The sequence below is a fragment of the Strix aluco genome, chromosome 20 (genome assembly GCF_031877795.1).
Source record: "Strix aluco isolate bStrAlu1 chromosome 20, bStrAlu1.hap1, whole genome shotgun sequence".
Classification (NCBI taxonomy): domain Eukaryota; kingdom Metazoa; phylum Chordata; class Aves; order Strigiformes; family Strigidae; genus Strix; species Strix aluco.
In genome coordinates this window covers 9,856,732-9,873,713 of record NC_133950.1, presented here as the reverse complement: position 1 = coordinate 9,873,713, position 16,982 = coordinate 9,856,732, and the positions used below count along the sequence as shown (strand labels likewise).

General features: G+C 52.7%; 1 protein-coding gene across 1 annotated transcript; it reads left to right on the top strand.

Annotated features, from left to right (window-relative positions):
- Positions 1–133: 133 nt before the first annotated feature.
- Positions 134–16,774, top strand: LOC141932535 (uncharacterized). Its single transcript, XM_074846244.1, has 28 exons — positions 134–1,134; positions 3,420–3,478; positions 4,409–4,559; positions 4,868–5,017; positions 5,388–5,474; positions 5,598–5,726; positions 6,584–6,704; positions 7,384–7,460; positions 7,717–7,806; positions 8,183–8,369; positions 8,591–8,667; positions 8,967–9,053; positions 9,480–9,540; positions 9,756–9,851; positions 10,284–10,433; positions 10,685–10,937; positions 11,165–11,354; positions 11,434–11,476; positions 11,677–11,796; positions 12,128–12,287; positions 12,926–13,015; positions 13,338–13,387; positions 13,622–13,752; positions 14,167–14,239; positions 14,613–14,711; positions 15,386–15,488; positions 16,102–16,249; positions 16,414–16,774. The coding sequence occupies exons 1-28, from the start codon at positions 775–777 to the stop codon at positions 16,486–16,488; spliced, it is 3,417 nt and encodes a 1,138-aa protein (XP_074702345.1). The 5' UTR covers positions 134–774; the 3' UTR covers positions 16,489–16,774.
- Positions 16,775–16,982: the final 208 nt, after the last annotated feature.

The following is a 16,982-nucleotide window of genomic DNA, read 5'->3' as shown; positions in this document are numbered from 1 at the left end:
GCATGTAAGGGTGGAAAGTGCACCTAGCAGTACCGAGAACTTACCTGTGGGCTGGCCAACTTCAAACCTGTTTTAATTTGGTTTTTTGGCAGCTGGGTGAATGAATCCATGGCTGGTCAAAATAAAGGTGCATGCCTCCTCCAGACTCACTGCTTTTATCTCAAGTACCTAACAAAACTTTATCTTATTTTAGCTTAAATACCATGTTTAAGCAATGCTGTAGAATAGCTGAGGGGACCTGAGGTGGAGGAACAGGCTGCATCAGGCACAGAAATTAATTTGTATGGGGCCTTGAAGGAAAAGTAAACACCAAAATCACTTTGAAGATGGAAGCTGACATCTTGTTAATCAGAATAAAACTTGTGACTAAACAGCCTGGAGTTGCAGCAGCTGAGAGGCCAGAGATTCTCAAAAATAGCAGCACTCTTTCTTTGATTTTTTTTTTTTTTCCTGGTAACCTTAAGAACATGAAGGAAGAGGAAAGGGTGGGTTTGTGTGGAGCAGGTCTGCTCAGCATCCTAAGGCCCCTTGTTTCACTTGCCAGGCCCAGGAGGTGGTGTCCAAACAGCCCTGCCAAGCACAGCTCCATCATGAGGAAGGTGGAGGTGCTGCAGGGGAGGAAGGGCAGAGCCAGGAGATACCTGGGACCGGTGAAACTGGATAGGGAGTTGATATTGAACACCGAGATGCCCTCTCAATGGTGTCTGTACCGCTCCCCCCAGCACAGAGGAAAATGGGGGGAGCCTGGAACTGGGGAGAGAGGAGGCAGAAGCCATGGTTGCCCTTGTGATCCTGACTTTGTGCGTGTCACAGGCACAAAGTACAGTCCCACCGCTGTTTGACGTTGCAGCAGCAACACACAAAGCAGCTTGTTTCCCCTTTTCCTTTCTGTGGCAGAATAACCACAGCTTTGGCCCTGGACCTGCCTCATCCCCAGGTACATGGAGCATGTGCTTTACACCTGAAGCTGTGGAGCAATTGTCTCATTCCTCTGTTTTGTGTCTGGGGAAAATGCAGGTCCGTGCCCGTAGCAGTGAGACAGCAGGAGCTGTGGCATGCTCAGGAGAGCAGGACCGTCTCTGCGTCACTTCTTGCTGGAGAGGAAGAGCGGCGCTGGATATAGCTCGTACTCCAGTGAGGTATTGAATGCCCAGCGGGGCTGTTTCTGGCTGGCAGCCTGGGCCCTGGCTGAGGCTGCCGTGGTGTGGAGCCCGGGTGGGTCACTGCCCAGGAGCTGGCCTTGGCAGTGACCGCAGATAGGGCACGTCAGGAAAAGCCACACTGGTGCAATCTCCTCTGTGCCCGCTTACTTCCAGGTAACCTGTTTAAGAGGAACATCTCATAAGCAGGAGAATATTCTTCGTACAGAAGAAAGCTCATTGTTTGTGGGGTTGCCTCGTCTGATGGGCTCTTCTACTAAAGCCTTTTGGGTTGCAAAGTACTTGGGAAATATCAACATCCCTCTTGGAAATACAAACATGCAGAGCAAGGAAGTCACGTGCGGCAGGGAGTCAGTGGTGGAAGGTTGTGGCCGCCTAAGTCTTCTACATTTGCACTCAACTATCCTGTCTGGCTGCCAGGCAAATTGCAACTGGAGAAGCACATTGTTTGGTTTGGGGAACACAACAGGCTGAAACAGATTTGGGGGCTGCTTGGCCCCAAGCCCGTGTTGCTCTCCGGCCTGATGGGCAGCCGCCCATGGCAGCATCATGCAGGCTGTGGATGGGATGGGGGGGACACCAAAAGAAGAAAGCATTTGTCATTTCCCTTCCTGAAAGGGCTGGAGCAGACAAGGCCTTTCCTCAGAACTGGGAATTTCTAGGCTTAAAGCACCTTCTTCCCACTGACCCCCATTGCACTTGCTGATGCTGTCGGATTCTCTGAACTGTGGCCAGCAGCAGCCCCGCTGCATGAGAACAGCGCTGGAGCTGTTAATATTTCACTCCAGCTATCTTTTACTTCCCAAGCCACAAACCCTTCTACTCCCACCAAAATCAAATTCAGGCACTGCATCTTGCTGACTATAATATCAATGAACTTGTGCAGAAAGGACAAAGCAGGGGGCTGGAGGAGAGGAGTGGGGTTCCCCTAGACCTGGGGAGGCAGCAACTTCTGCTCGCCCTTGGCTACCTGCCCGGCACCACGGGGGAGCACAGAGTCCACCCGGTGCCCTCTGAAACATAGGGCTCCTCAGCAAGTTATTTGCAAAGATCTCTAGTGAGGGCTGAAGCTGTATAAAAATCTAAAGACCTCAACAAAAAAGTATAATTCGGGCACTTCTCAAATTCTGGTGCAGCCCTCCGGGAACAGCAGAGGTGAGCAGGTAAGTGGGGAATTACTGCCGCAGCTAAGCCTGGGGAGCGGGGCTGACCTCGTATCCCCACCACCATCCCGGCACGCACTGCACGGACCCTCTCCCCTCACATCCCAGCTCAACATCTCACATCTCAGCCGCTTTCACGTGCCCTCCCTCGTCCCTCTTCAGATGTATTTTATTTGTTGTGGTGGCGATTGTTTTCTTGGCTCACTGCTTCAGAGACGCCCTCCTCACATCCCCGCACTGGCTTTTCTTGGTGCACTGAGAATCATTTGTCACCAGTTTCCAATCCCTTCACTGTCTGGTTACCTTTTCCCTGTGCTGTCGAGTTATTAAATCCTGCCTCTGCTTTTCATCATCCTCGTGATAAATTCCCCATCAAGCACATCTGACTTTCTCCCACTGTGCTTATCCAGCTGGAAGGAGGATTTTGCTCTCAGTTTTCTACTGTCCTTCTTCCCACTCCCCCTAGCCATGATGCACGTGGAAATTAGATACCAGTCAGGGAACTGGTGCCTTGGTGTCTCCCTTCACCAAGCGCTCCAGCAGGACAAAGGGGTAAATACTTCTGCTATTCCATAGAGCAGTGTGGAATAAAAAAGTTTCTTCTTCTAGGAATAGGGGATATTTTATGGCCTGTAGAGAACAAGGATGTCCTTCCAATAGAGGATCAGAGAGGCTGTGGAAGGCAAAAGCCTGAGGTCTGGGGTCATTGGCCTGGCTGTTACAGCTTGGCTGAGCTCATTTGACTCCACGATTTATTCCAACTGAAAATGAGGTTTAAGGCATTGCCAGCTCCCCAGTGGGTGTACACGCGCTTCTTTTGTGCCTCTGTTTTCTCAATTCTTGTTGAAACTTGTAAATGAAACGTCCTCCTCTGCCAGGTCTCATCTACTTGATCTTTCATAAAGAGTGTGTGAAGCTTTTTCCAGAAACCACTGCAACAGTGTTACTGCTCTAAGGTCAGTCAGCAACAACCCATGAAGCAACACTAAAGGGCACACCTTCTGCTGGGAAAAACATACTTGGAGACGTCCCCTTCACACATGGCCCCATTGCCATTAGTAAAAGCTTCAAACTCACTTTCTTTCTCTCTCTGCAGGCAAAAATGTCAAGGCCAGTGCAAGCTCGGAGACTGGAGGGAATAGATAAGAATATCTGGTGAGTTAAAAGAATATCTGGTTTACGCTGGTGGTAGATGTGGTTTTAGGCAGCCTAACACAGATAGAAACCACCGCAGCCACATAGCACAGAGCAGCAGTCTTCCTCAGCTGCTTTGCATTTGTTCAGGAAGCACATCAGGGCAAGTTTGTCCCAGGAGACTTTACCCTGGCTCAGTTCTGTACCTGCTGCTCACACTTTACGCCTGTTGCTCACGCTTATGCGGGAAGGCAGGCAGGAGCACCTTGGCCTCCCTCCGCCTGAGTGATCCCAGCAGCACCCAAATCTGAGCCAAGTGGTTGCAGCACACTGGCTGCAGCCTGGCATCTGCTTCAAGCTCACCCTAGGGCACTGCAAGCAGGTAGGCAGGTGAAGGGATGCTGTAAATGCCATTCCCAGTCTGCCAGGCACAGTAGGGCATGGGGAAAGCTGTGTGCTTGAAAAAGAGCTTTAAATGGGCTTTCCCCAAGGCTCTGCTGTGCCTGGTTTCAAGCTACAAACTGCCAATGAACTGGCTGTTGTTTGAGACAAGTGCTGAGTTCAGCCTGCCCTTCCCTCTGCAGAGGCCTTCATGGTGTCTAGTTGCTAAATTTTACAGCACTGGTATGAGCTTGAAAACCTCTGAGTCGTCTCCTGCTCAGTGTGGTCTGATCAGAAGCAGTGTGTGGCTTCAGCTACGACCACACACCCAGACAGCACAATGGCTGTTTCCTTTGTAAACAAATTAAAACCATCCCCCAGTGCAATAGTGCCTCATCCTTGGTTTAATTAAAACAGGTCTGAAATGACCCGTGCTTGGTCCACCTTGAGCAGTGGGACGGCTCCACAGGAAGGACACTAACCTCACCACTTCCAAAGGGATGCAGAGCCGGTGCCAGCATGCTGGACCCTCTGTAAATGCTTCTCTTTCTCTTCCTTTCTTCTCTTCAGGGTGGAGTTTGTAAAACTGGCTGCCACCTACTCCACAGTGAACCTGGGCCAGGGCTTCCCTGATTTCCCCCCACCGGACTTTCTGAAGAAGGCATTCGTGAGAGCCCTCAGCGGGGAGAACCACATGCTGCACCAGTACACCCGTGCCTTCGTGCGTAGACAGACCCCCCCCCCCCTTGGCAACACCCCCCTCACTCCCCATTAGCCTTGGCCGCTTCAGGGTTCATCAGGCAGCAATAAACAGGGCAAACCACATGAGGCAAAACACACATCAGCCCATGCACCCCCCGCCCAGGGCTGTAACGCCCTGCTTCACCAGGGCATTTGAAGCAGCCGGACTGGAAGATGCCCCACACACTCAGTTGCAGGGTGCTTGGCTGCCCAGGCCCCTTCCAAGGGCTCATCTGTGTTTTTGGAGGCTTCTGCAATCCAATTCCCACCCCTCCTCTCACCACACAGGGCCATCCGCCTCTGGTGAAGATCCTAGCCCAGTTTTTTGGGAAGCTGCTCGGACGAGACCTGGATCCTATGACCAATGTGATGGTGACTGTGGGGGCATACCAGGCTCTTTTCTGCTGCTTCCAGGCTTTCGTTGATGAAGGTGATGAGGTAATGCAGGATTTGGGCTTGTTGCACAGGCCGCCTTCCTCTGGCAGAGCCTTTCTTTGCTGTGGGTCTGCCAGGGGCAGGTTTTCATCATCCTTTTGCAGAGCAAGAAAGGTTTTATCCCCATTCTCCAGTATCTGAGCTTCTAAAGGAAAAAATTCTCTGCTGCAGGGCACTGTCTCATTTCTGCATAAGACAAAATAACTCTTTTACCCTGAGTGATGTTATTCTTCCCTGTCACTGCACGCTGGCAATGCAAGTTCTTCATTACAGTAATTCAGGGATTAAAATTTCCTCTCTCTCCCATTGCTCTCTGCACCCAGGGAAGGTCTGAGCAAGGCCAGGAGGGTGCTGACAAGTCCCTTTCTTCCAGGTGATAATCATTGAGCCCTTCTTCGACTGCTATGAGCCGATGGTGAAAATGGCTGGTGGGATGCCCGTGTTTGTCCCGCTGAGACCGGTGAGTGGGTCAGAGCAAAGCTGTCAAGGAGGGAGGAGTCGTAGCAAAGTGAGTGAAGAGGTGAGTGGTAAGCAAAGTGCAGAGGTAGCAAAGCAAGCCAAGATTCCCCTCTGTTCTCTCTAGAAAGCTCCAAAAGATGGAAAATTGATGTCTAGTGCAGACTGGCAGCTGGACCCAGCTGAACTGGCTTCTAAATTCAGTGAACGGACAAAAGCCATCGTCCTGAACTCACCCAACAACCCTCTGGGCAAGGTAATGCCTCTGACCTTGCTGTGGCTGGCCCTGAAAGCAGCTGGGGTGCTACAGCTCACCCAGCCACATTTGCAGCATGGCAGCGACTTGACCTTCCTTGCACACAAGGGAAATGCGTGTTGTGGCAGTACTGCACACTGTGGCTTACTCTTTTGGTGTTTTTAAGCCTGGGTTTTTTTGTGCCAGCAGTGGCTTTGCCCCGTTAGACCACTGCAGCCAGCTCCTGCCCACCCTGGCTTGGGAGATGGTGCAGGCAGGGTGTGCAGTCTTTGCAGGGAGGCAGGGACAGTCAGGGGCACCTTGAGTATTGTGTCCAGTTTTGGGCACCTCAATACGAGAGAGATCTCGAGGTGCTGGAGCGAGTGCAGAGGAGGGCAACAAAGCTGGTGAAGGGCCTGGAGAATAAATCCTGTGAGGAGCGATTGAAGGAGCTGGGACTGTTTAGTTTGAGGAGGAGAAGGCTGAGGGGAGACCTCATCACTCTCTACAACTACCTGAAAGGACATTGTAGAGAGGTTGGTGCTGGTCTCTTCTCACAGGTAATTGGCGATAGAACAAGAGGGAATGGCTTTAAACTGCAACAGGGGAGGTTTAGACTGGACATTAGGAAAAAATTTTTCACAGAAAGAGTGGTCAGACAGTGGAATAGGCTGCCCAGGGAGGTGGTGGAGTCACCATCCCTGGATGTGTTTAAGGGTCATTTAGATGTGATGTTGGGGGATGTGGTGTAGGGGAGAACTTTGTAGAGTAGGGCTGAGGGTTGGACTCGATGATCCCAAGGGTCTTTTCCAGCCTGAATGATACTGTGATTTTAAATGCTCCTGCTGCATCTCTGCTCCACCCCCTGCCTGCTGCAGGTTTTCAGCCGAGGGGAGCTGGAGCTCATTGCAGACCTGTGTGTGAAGCATGATGTCCTGTGCATCAGCGATGAGGTGTACGAGTGGCTGGTCTACGATGGGAAGGAGCACATCCGCATCGGTACGGAGAATGGCTTGGCTGAGCTTGGCTGTATTCTCTGGGTACAGCATCTTCAGGGAAGGAACTGGTGATTTAACTGGGATCCCCTGGCAATTACATGGGCTGCCTGCATGCACAGCTCTACCAGGCATGTAGCCCCATTAGAGGTATTTTGCCCTACTTTAGTCTCAGCCTCCAAACCAGGACTTAAACTGAAGCCCTGACTTCAGAGCCAGTCAGAGGAAGCAGGGAGTTGGCTTCCCATTGTGAGATCCAGAGCTAAGAGCCCTTTGGCTGTAGGGAAACTGGATTTTTTTTCCCACACTTCGTAACACCACAGTTTTCTGGGTGTCTCTAGTTTTGGGACATCCATTTCACCATGATTTCAGAGGCCTGTTCTTCCTGTTGCAGCAACATGCAATCATCTTGTTGCAAGGTGATGGTGCTTGGCACCTCTGGGAGCCCCTGGGGCTGGGTACATGCATGTGAAAACACTTATTTCCAAAGAGATGCTCTTGAGAAACCTGGCTGCCTGCTTGGGGTGTGCTTTGAGGCTCATCCAGCTGAAAGATATGCTGCGAACACAAGAGGCCACCACGGGTTTATGGTGGGCAAAGACCTCCTGCCGTGTCATTAATGCAGCCCGGAAGCGAGCCCGCTGGGCTCTGCCATGGGTGTTTCTCTCTTGTTTCGTTGCCAGCCAGCTTGCAGGGGATGTGGGACCGCACGGTGACCATCGGGAGCGCTGGGAAAAGCTTCAGTGCCACCGGATGGAAGGTGAATTCCCCCGTGCAGCGCTGCGTTGTCTCCCCTCACCACCCCTTGGCTCCAAGGTGTGGGTCCGATCGCATAACACGGCACTAGGGACAGCACTGCCACACACTCCACTTTGAGCCTCAGGGTCTGAAAGTACCAAAGCTGCTTTACAGTAGCCCTGTCTGGAAAATATAATGAAGCCAGCACAGGCAGATAAAGAGGAGCCCAAGCAGGTACCCAGAGACTTACCACCTTCCTCCTCCTCTCCTGGCTGCAGGTGGGCTGGACTGTGGGACCCAACCAGCTGCTGCAACACCTCCGTACCGTGCACCAAAACTCAGCGTACCACTGTGCCACAGTTGCCCAGGTAAGGACATCCCTGTGACTGGCCCTGCAATTCCCAAACCCCCGAAGCAGGGGTGACAGAGGGTGCTTCTGCCCATGGCTGACTTTGAAAGCACAGACAGGGTGATGTGTGGCACCCTGGAGAGGCTCCTTCCCTTCTCCCTGCAGTTGCCTCATGCCTGGGAGGAAGGGGGGAGTCCAGCCTGCCTGGGAATATTCCTTATTTTGCATTGACAAATCCAAGGGGCCATTTGGAGGGCTGGAGGCAGAGAGCTTGGCTTGCTGCAATGAGAAATCACCCCCTGCTCCCTAATCACCTGTGAATTGCATCAGAGCAAAGACTCTGGTTCTCAAACAAGCCTTGACCATCTTCCCACCGGGTTCCTCTCTCCTCGCAGGAGGCTGTGGCTCAGGGTTTCCAGAGGGAGCTCGAGCTCTACGGGAAACCAGAAAGCTACTTCATCCAACTACCCAAGGAGCTGCAGCAGAAGAGAGACTGGCTGGTCCAGAGCCTGGATGCTGTGGGGATGAAACCCATCATCCCTGAGGGCACTTACTTCTTGGTGGCAGACATCTCCGAGTTCAGTGAGTGGTGCAGCTGCGGTTTTGCTCATGCAGGGCTGAGTACGGGGCCCCAGCTCGGAGTGGTACCACTAGCACAGACAGGAACCTGCATAAACCACCACCAAAGCAGGGATGGACAATAGCATGTTTCCCATCCAAGCTCCCAGAGGCCTTGAGTTCAGGGCTCGGCTGAAGCACGGGGCAGCAGGACCCACCTCTGCGCTGCTGTGCTTCTCCTGCAGAATCCGATGTCCCTGATGTCCCTGACTCCGATGAGCCCTACGACTCCAGATTTGCAAAGTGGATGGTCAAGAACAAGGTAAGTGCATCTGGCCCTTTCGGCTGTGTTTGGCCTGGGTGGGTTGGTGCCCTCCTTGGGCTGTGCTCACGGGACCCAGCAGCATGACACCACTGCCGGGTGCGGCAGCTCATCAGGGGGTGCCTGGGGTGTCTGTCAGCAGCCGGCCTCAACTCTGGCAGCCTCAGCTGAAGCAGAGGGAGCAGGCAGGGCACCAAGGGCATCTACAAGCCCATCCACGAGACTTGTGAGCAATAAGTGGGTGGCTTCACGCCAGACCAGAAAGAGTAACCTCAGCTCCACATGTTTCCCCTTCCCAGGGACTTGCCGCCATCCCGCTCTCTGCTTTCTACTGTGGAGCCCACAAGAACAACTACAACCATTTCATCCGGTTCTGCTTTGCAAAGGTGAGATACATGGCAGCACGAAGGAAGGCGAGGTTGGGAGTAATAATCAGGGCTGGTTTAATGAAATAAATACCACGAAGAAATGCAGAGAGCCTTGGGCATTAGAGCCTGAGTGTGGCATCACAGATGGTTCAACCCCCTCCTGCAGACATGTGAGCTGAGCTGAGGACAGGAGATGTGCCAGTGCCAGCCTAAGCTTTGCCCCATCAGCTTCCCACATTTCTTGGTCAAGGCAGGGAGCTGCTGGGTGCACGTTGAACTGCCCAGTAGCTATGCCTGCCCCAGCGACGCTGTGCCTGTCTCATACCGAACATGGGGCACTTGTGATGTTCCAGAATGAGAATGGAATTTTTATATAAATGACTGCAGTGAGGGGAAAGGGGACTTGGCTGGAAGCCACTGACTGAACCTGCGGTGTTTATTTAGGAGGAAGCCACACTGAAGGCAGCAAGTGACATATTGCAAAAATGGAAACGGGAGAAAACCAGTCGCTGAGCACACTGGAGACAAAACCTTGGTCCTCACCAGCCACAACCACTCTTCCTCCTCTTCCTTTGCTTGCCTACAAACTTTGATATGTCCTTTTTTTTGTGCTTTCAACTACATTTTCTCTCAGACAAATGGTTAAGAGGTTTGCCAGGCCCAGGGTCTGGAGGACACTTTATGTCACTGTGAAATGATTGCACTGTTCCTTGCAAAAAGTGAACCTTCGCATGCACTGCCAGTATTCAACGTTTCTCCTTCTTATATTTAAAGACTTTGCTAATCAGTTCTGGGATGCATCCAGCAAGACACAAGGTAAGGATGGCTCCAGGGGTCTTTTCCACCACCAAATTCTGAAAAGGTGTTTCAGGACCTACCTTTAGGGCTATGCTGGGGCGTTACTGTGCCTTGTCTTGCTCCGCATCCCCACTCGTGTACCCCAGGGCACAGGACAGCATTTCCACCAGCATCTGTGTTTGCCACAGGACTGTGCAGTATCACTGCCCATCAGAAGGTGGATTCCTTGAATCCTGAAAATTACAAACCCAATGAAATGCTGTTTCCCATAATTAACAATTTTCTTACTGGTTTTTTTTCCTGTGCATCTCTGGAAGGCGATCACAAAATCAGTAACTGGTTTCCCCCAGGAAATAGGCTTTCATAAATAGTCCAGCTATTGCCAAACCTTCCCTCTGCAGCCCCCAAACTATCCCCAGCGCTTTGTCAGGGCTTGGCAGCATTGCCCAGGCTGCAAAGCAAAACCTTCAGGCCTTAGACAAGTGCACATGGCAACCAGGAAGGACGGGCACAGTAGCCTCAGGCTGCTCCTGCTGCTGGTGGCCCCCGCAACATCCCACCCACTGGGCTGGTGGGGTAACGTGAGCAGCGTTTTGAAAGGTAATTTTTACATCATTCTCAATTTCAACCTGGATAAGAATGTAATCCAGCATCATCAATCCCGCAGGAGTTATGTGCGACAGACTGTGCAATAAGTATTTGTGGCAGTTAAATTATTAAAGATTACTGCAATTATTGAAGAGTAAACTTCTCTAATGATTATAGGGCTGACGCAGCTCTGCTGGAGAGCTGCCATCACCCATACAACATCTGCATCGTGTCCTGCCATGGTGGCTGCTTGTCCCACCCAGGCTGGTGGGTGGTGGCTCTGCAGGTTTTCTCTATCGGGCTGCAGCTGATGGCACCGATCCCCCCGGAGCCAGAGCTGCACCCACCCGCGGGAGGGAGGCAAACACCCACCTCCTGCCTTCACCTATGGGAGACAGGCCCCATCTCACCTGCCTGCGCCACCTGGGTGGGTGAGGGTGCTGCTGACGGTCCTTTTGCACCCACATATGTGCCAAGCGCTGGGAGAGCTGCAGTCCCTGAAACAGATAAACAACCGTGAGATTAGATTATTAACATAAAGAATTGCACCATCCCCACATATGTGGGCTCTTGCTTTAGGCCATGACACACCCCACAAGGGGCAGGATGTATCTTCCCACGCTCCACCACAGACACAGTGCTTGTGCAAAGACACCCAGACGCGGGTGTCCGGATTTTACACCACCACCCCCCCCCGAGAAGCGGAGCCACGCTCACACCCTCCCCTGGGCTCCCCCCCACAGGCCGCAACAACAGGCCGCAACAACAGGCCCGCGCCGCCGCTTAAACACGGCCCCTGTCCCCGCCCCCTGCCTGGCCATTGGCTCACGTGACACGGCCTCCGGCCAATCACCGCCGCGGAGGGGCGTGGCCGCGGAGCGTGGGCAGAAGATGGCGGACAGCAGCGCGGCGAAGCGGCCTAAAGGGGTGCAGGTGGGGTGCGGTGGTTGTCCCGGTTACCGCGGGCGGCCCCTGAGGGGAACCCGGCGGTAACGGTCGCTGTCTCCCGCAGGTTGAGGAGAGGAGGGTGAACTGGCGGCGCTGGAAGCAGGAGAGTAAGGCCGCGGCCCTCGCAGGGGCTGGGGGCAAACCGGGCCGCAGCCGCGGGGGTCTCCGGTGGGGCCCTCGCACCGGGAGGGGCCGCCCCTGAGCGCTCTGTGTCCCGGCCCGCGGCCCTTGTGCCGTCCCCCGCAGCCGCCCTGCGCTGAGCGCTCAGGGCTCGCTGTTTAAAGCGAGGTGCTGCTTTCCGTTCCAGGGAAAGCAGAGAAGAAAAAATGGAAGGAAATGAAACTGCTGAAGAAATTGGAAAAACAGCGGATGCGGGAGCTGGCAGAAAAACAAGCTGAGAAGCAGGAGGAGCAGAAGGAGGACAAAGGTGATGCCGATGTGACCCGATGGGGAGGTCTGGGTGAAAAAGCTGGGAGAACTTGGTCATAAAAGTCAGTCAGTTTTACGTATGGATAGGAAGGGTGTCGCTCAGCTTTGTAGATCTGATGTAGATTAATCCACACACATAAACAGGCAGGAACACAATGCAGCGAGCACTGCACGAGAGACCTTTCATAAGAGAAAACTTGTGATTAAAATCTAAGAAACAGAAGTTGCCTTTTTTCGCCCCACCACAACTGCAGTTGAAGTAGTAAATAAAATGCTGTACATGCAGCTGCCATGCTGTGGCTCTCTTCTGATCACCCTCTGTTCCCCAGGGCGTCACTACACGCTGAGCATAGCCCTGCCAGGCTCTATCTTGAACAACGCCCAGTCGCTGGAGCTGCGGACGTACCTTGCTGGACAGATTGCTCGGGCATGTGCCATCTTCTGTGTGGATGAGATCGTAGTGTTTGATGAGCACGGAGAAGATGTAAAGTAAGGAGAAGCCATCTAGTTCTGCAGAAAGCATTCCCTCTTTGCTTTTTGTTTCTTCAATCTTTAATTAAAGACCAGCAGAGAACTGCATGTACCTCAAGCAAATGTTTGAACCTCTCTCAAATGCCAGGATTACAGGGTCCCTTACACCACTGGACAAAGATGTTAACTGCCCTGGCAACTAGGATCATTTATCCCAGCATGGGGATGACAAAGCAGCAGGAGGTCAAGTTCTCCTGTACTCTTCAATCTTGGTGTGGAGGGATGGGGTGGGCCTATATTCTTATGCAAGACAAATTTCTGTTCCTTCAGCTTTTCACCTGGACCTGCATCTGAGTTAACTGGCCAAGCCATGCAATCCTGCAGCATCCAGCTGCTGGGCTGTGTCAATACACAAATATTAAAAAAAAAAAAAAAAAAAAAGAAAAAGTATTTGGCTTACAGAGAGTTCTAAATATGACTTGTTAACAGTCTCTACTTCTACAGTAGCACTTTTGCAAGGTGGCCCATTTGCTTCTAGGGAGTGGAGGGGGGTGTGCTGCTATTCTCAGATTAAGTAGAAAGGCTTGGTCTTCTAGAGACCTGGCCATCTGGGGCTGTGCAGTCTCATGCTGAGTTCACTGGCTGTTCTCTTTCAGGAGCGTGGAGGGGGACTTTGAAGGAATTGGGAGGAAGGGCAAGGCTTGCGTGCAGCTGGCTCGGATCCTGCAGTACCTGGAGTGCCCTCAGTAAGTCCACCGTGGTCAGACTGTGCGTCACATTTGCATCAGAACTGACTACCATGGGTATCTCAATTCTGTTTATATTGCATAATTATGCAGGAACACAGGATCCAATTGTTTCACATGCCTGGTTCAGAAGTTCAACTAAAAGAAGAGCAGTGAATGCAGGATACAACCTGCATGATACATTAGAGGTAGATCAGGGACTTGAGGGAGCTAAGCATGCTTTTCTCTGTACTCAGCGCCTTTAAGTCAGAACAGAACTAGAATTGAGGCTTGTATTCCTTAGAAACAACTGTTTCCACATTTGAGCCTTCTCTGCTAACAGGTACTTGAGGAAATCCTTTTTTCCAAAACATGAGGATCTGCAGTTTGCAGGTAAGGATTCAGTTGTCTCTGTCCCAAGCAGTTGGGTCTCCCTTCCTGAGCTTTTGTTTTGTATGGTATGCCCAGAATTTAATAACTTTTCCCTGCTTCAGAGCACAAGCGAGCTGCTGTGCTGTGGTATGATGGACCAGAGAGGGAGAGGGCAGCAGAGCAGTTGTACTTGCACCTTTGGTCTCACAGTTTGTGTCCTCTCCTTAGCAGTTGCTTTCATTTGTGCTGTTCTAGGGCTCCTCAACCCCCTGGACAGCCCCCACCATATGCGGGTGGATGAGGAGTCAGAGTACCGAGAAGGCGTAGTGCTGGACCGGCCAACTAAGCCAGGCAGAGGCTCTTTTGTTAACTGCGGGATGAGGAAGGTATGTCTGTCTAACCCACAGATCCCAGAACAATTTTCCCTGTCTCTGGCAGATGGGAAGCAGGCAGGGTGGGTACTGCTGGGTTTCTGAAGGCCACAGCAGGCTAGTCCAGGGTTTAATGCAGTTGCTATCTTGTCCCTTCTGGCTCGTTAATGTTTGAGGCTTCCTGAGTCTTGGTGAGTCTCCCTATTCCAGCACATCATTGTTCCACTGCTGGAGTTAAACCTTTGAGCAGCAAAATAAGTCTCAGCCTGCTGACCCTGCACCGCACGCACCACACAGGCCCTGATGGCAGAGCTCCTTGTTCCAGCTCCAGGCCAGCACAGACCCCCGCTCCCTCAGAGGGTTCCCTTCCTTCCCCACCTTCCCCAGTACTTCTGGAATGCCTGACGCTGATGGTGACTGTCACTGCAGGAGGTGCAGATCGACAGACAGCTGAACCCTGGTCTGCGAGTCACCGTGCGCCTGGAGGAACCCCAGAAGCCAGGTAACCCGCTGCTCTGTCAGCATCTGTAAACTTCAGTCCTGCAGGAGTTGGTCCGTCCAGAGGACAGCCTGCCGGTGACTGAGGTTTGAAGGTACCCAACAGCTCTGCATGTTCCTTTCAGTCCACGCACAATTTTAATAACACCCTTACCACACCTCCCTAATTAACTGGAAAGAACTATCAGCTCTTTCACCAACAATAACCAGCCCAAACATACCTGCACACTTTCCAGAATGTGCTCCAAAGGGCGGTTCTGGTTGTACCCTGTGAGAAACTGCTGTATGTGGCTGGTCCAGCCCAGCTCTCACTAGGATATCGCAGGGGTTGTTAATCCCTGCGATAATAGTTATTAATCCATTTGCTTCCCTTTTAGAAGCTAAAGTGCGGAAAGGCACCGTGGTGTCCTCGCACCACCCTCGGATGGTGTCAGGCTTGTACTGGGGTTACAGCGTCCGCCTTGCCTCCTGCTTGAGTAAGTGTTTCCAGGAGTTCTCTGCTCTCCGCTGTGTCTGGCTGGCTTCCACACCAATTTCAGGCCTACTGGCTGCACATCCGCAGCACACATTAACATCTCTGTCCTAGAAATCTCTTTTCTCTCAAAGGCAGCTTACACATGCAGCTAACAGCCACTCGGCAAATTTAAGGGCTCAAGCTAAGGGCGTGAATCGCCCATCACCCACCAATACTCTGCCCTGTGCCTCCACTCACCGTTGTGCCAAGGTGCAGCAGGAGACAAGAGTTGGTGCTCTCCACCTCCAGCCAGTACATCTCCATTTCCACCATAACCCCCTCCTGCTCATTCACTTCAGAGTCAGAAGTGACATTTGAGCTCAAGAGCCCTGTAAAATCTTTTTCCTCCTGATTGATTGGACCTCCTAGGAAAATCATAAGCCATTAGTCAAGGAATGGCTCCTGGCACTTGTTTGAGCTTTGAGGAAAAGGTGCTGCGGTTGAGAAAGATGCTAGAGACTCCTGCAGCCAAAGGAGTTAGGTAGGAGAGAGGTTTCTTCTGTCTCCTGCTGCACTGGTGGCACCAAAAAACAATTCCTTCTGCTGCCACCACTCACCTGTGGAGTCTTTAAGCCCGTCCAAAGGTATGTGACAAGGGCACCAGGTAAATAACCCCGTATTGTGTTTGTTTCCCAGGTGCTGTCTTTTCGGAGTGCCCGTTCAAGGATGGCTACGACCTCTCTATTGGGACCTCGGAGCGGGGCAGCTCTGTGGACCAGGCCACTCTCCCCTCCTTCAGGTTTGTGTCCTGCCTGCTTGGGCCCACTCAGAGCCCCCACTCTCCCCTCCTTCAGATTCATGTCCCACCTGCTTGGCCCCACTCGGAGCCCCCAGCGAGGCCCGCTGCAGGCAGCAGAGTTGCTGCACTGTGGCCTTGGTGTTCTCCCAGGCAGGAATGCTCCTAGATATAAGTGCAAGACTCGCCTGCAGGCTCCCTCCTGTGCTCTGCTGCTCCCTTCTGCACTAAGGCACATTCCTCTGTATTGCAGAAGCTGGGGCGAGTACCCCAGGACGATGCCAGTTCCTTTCCTGTCCTCCCCATTCAGGTGGTAGCAGGGACTGTCCCCTTGGCCAAGTGCTGTGGGGCTTTGTTAGAGAGGCAGCTGCACTGGGCATTGTCAGCGAGGGACACAGGTCCCTGCTTCAGGAGCACAGAGGAGCTTGAACACAGACCCAGATACTTGAACAAAAGAAATGAGTCTGCTTCCTGCAGATCAAGTTAAGAGAACTGTTGACGTGCAGCCAGTTCTTAATCACTTGAATGTTCAAGGTACATGTTAAAGCTTGTAACATCTGCCTTCACACAGGGGTAGGAGCCAGTCTCACCGCTCTGTCCCTGTGCTCTCCCCCAGGCATGCCCTTGTCGTGTTTGGAGGTCTTGAAGGCTTGGAAGCTGGAGTTGACGTGGACCCAAACCTGGAGGTCACCGACCCAAGTGTCCTGTTCGACTTCTACCTGAATACTTGTCCCAGCCAAGGCAGCAGAACCATCCGGACAGAGGTAGGGCAGGTGGCTGGTGGTCACGGTGGGGCATGATGCCTGCGTGGCATGGAGCAGGTCGGGCAGTGACACAGCCCACGTGTGACGCCTCAGCAGAGAGCAGCCAGCTCGCCTCTTGCTCCTCGGAGAGCAGCGGTTCTGAGTGCCGCCTGGGTCTGTTCCAGGAAGCACTGCTGATCTCTCTGTCTGCACTGAGACCCCACATCGACAAGGCTGTGAAGACACCCAGCGACAGCTGAGGGAAGGAAAACCATTGACCTTGCCGTCAGCTGAGGACTGCCTCAGGGAAGCGGCTGTTCAAAAGGCGAGGTGCTGGGAAAATCCCCCCCCCCAAAAGGAGCAGGGCCAAGACACAGCATGACTGAAGCTGGCAGCACTGCTCAACCAAGAGTCTGGCTGCTGGTGGGAGCAGCAGGTCTGTGCTGTCCTGCCTGCATGGCCCAGTGAAGGGGACAAGCCTGGCAGCAGACTGAGTCGCAGCAATTCAGAGTCTGGGGTGGGGAATAAAGCAGTATGGAACCACAACTGCTCTGAAGTCCATGTGCAAGTGTCTTGGTGTAGAGGAGGGGCACTCAGGGTCCAGAGATCCTGCACACTCAGTGCTTCTGGAGCCAGGTGGCCTTCAGACTTAAAGGAAATCAAAACGTAATCCTTACGCCAAGAAGCTGTTCCTGTCTCAGTCTGACTTCCCCTTGTCCCCGCTTCAACTTCAAGGCTTCATCCTTCCCAAGAG

Excerpts from the sequence above, each read along its gene's own strand:
- LOC141932535 (XM_074846244.1), top strand. The coding sequence starts at position 775 with ATGGTTGCCCTTGTGATCCTGACTTTGTGCGTGTCACAGGCACAAAGT. Across the intron at positions 5,727-6,583 it reads CCAACAACCCTCTGGGCAAG|GTTTTCAGCCGAGGGGAGCT; the intron begins GTAATGCCTCTG and ends TGCCTGCTGCAG. Across the intron at positions 9,541-9,755 it reads ATGGAAACGGGAGAAAACCA|TGAACCTTCGCATGCACTGC; the intron begins GTCGCTGAGCAC and ends CCTTGCAAAAAG.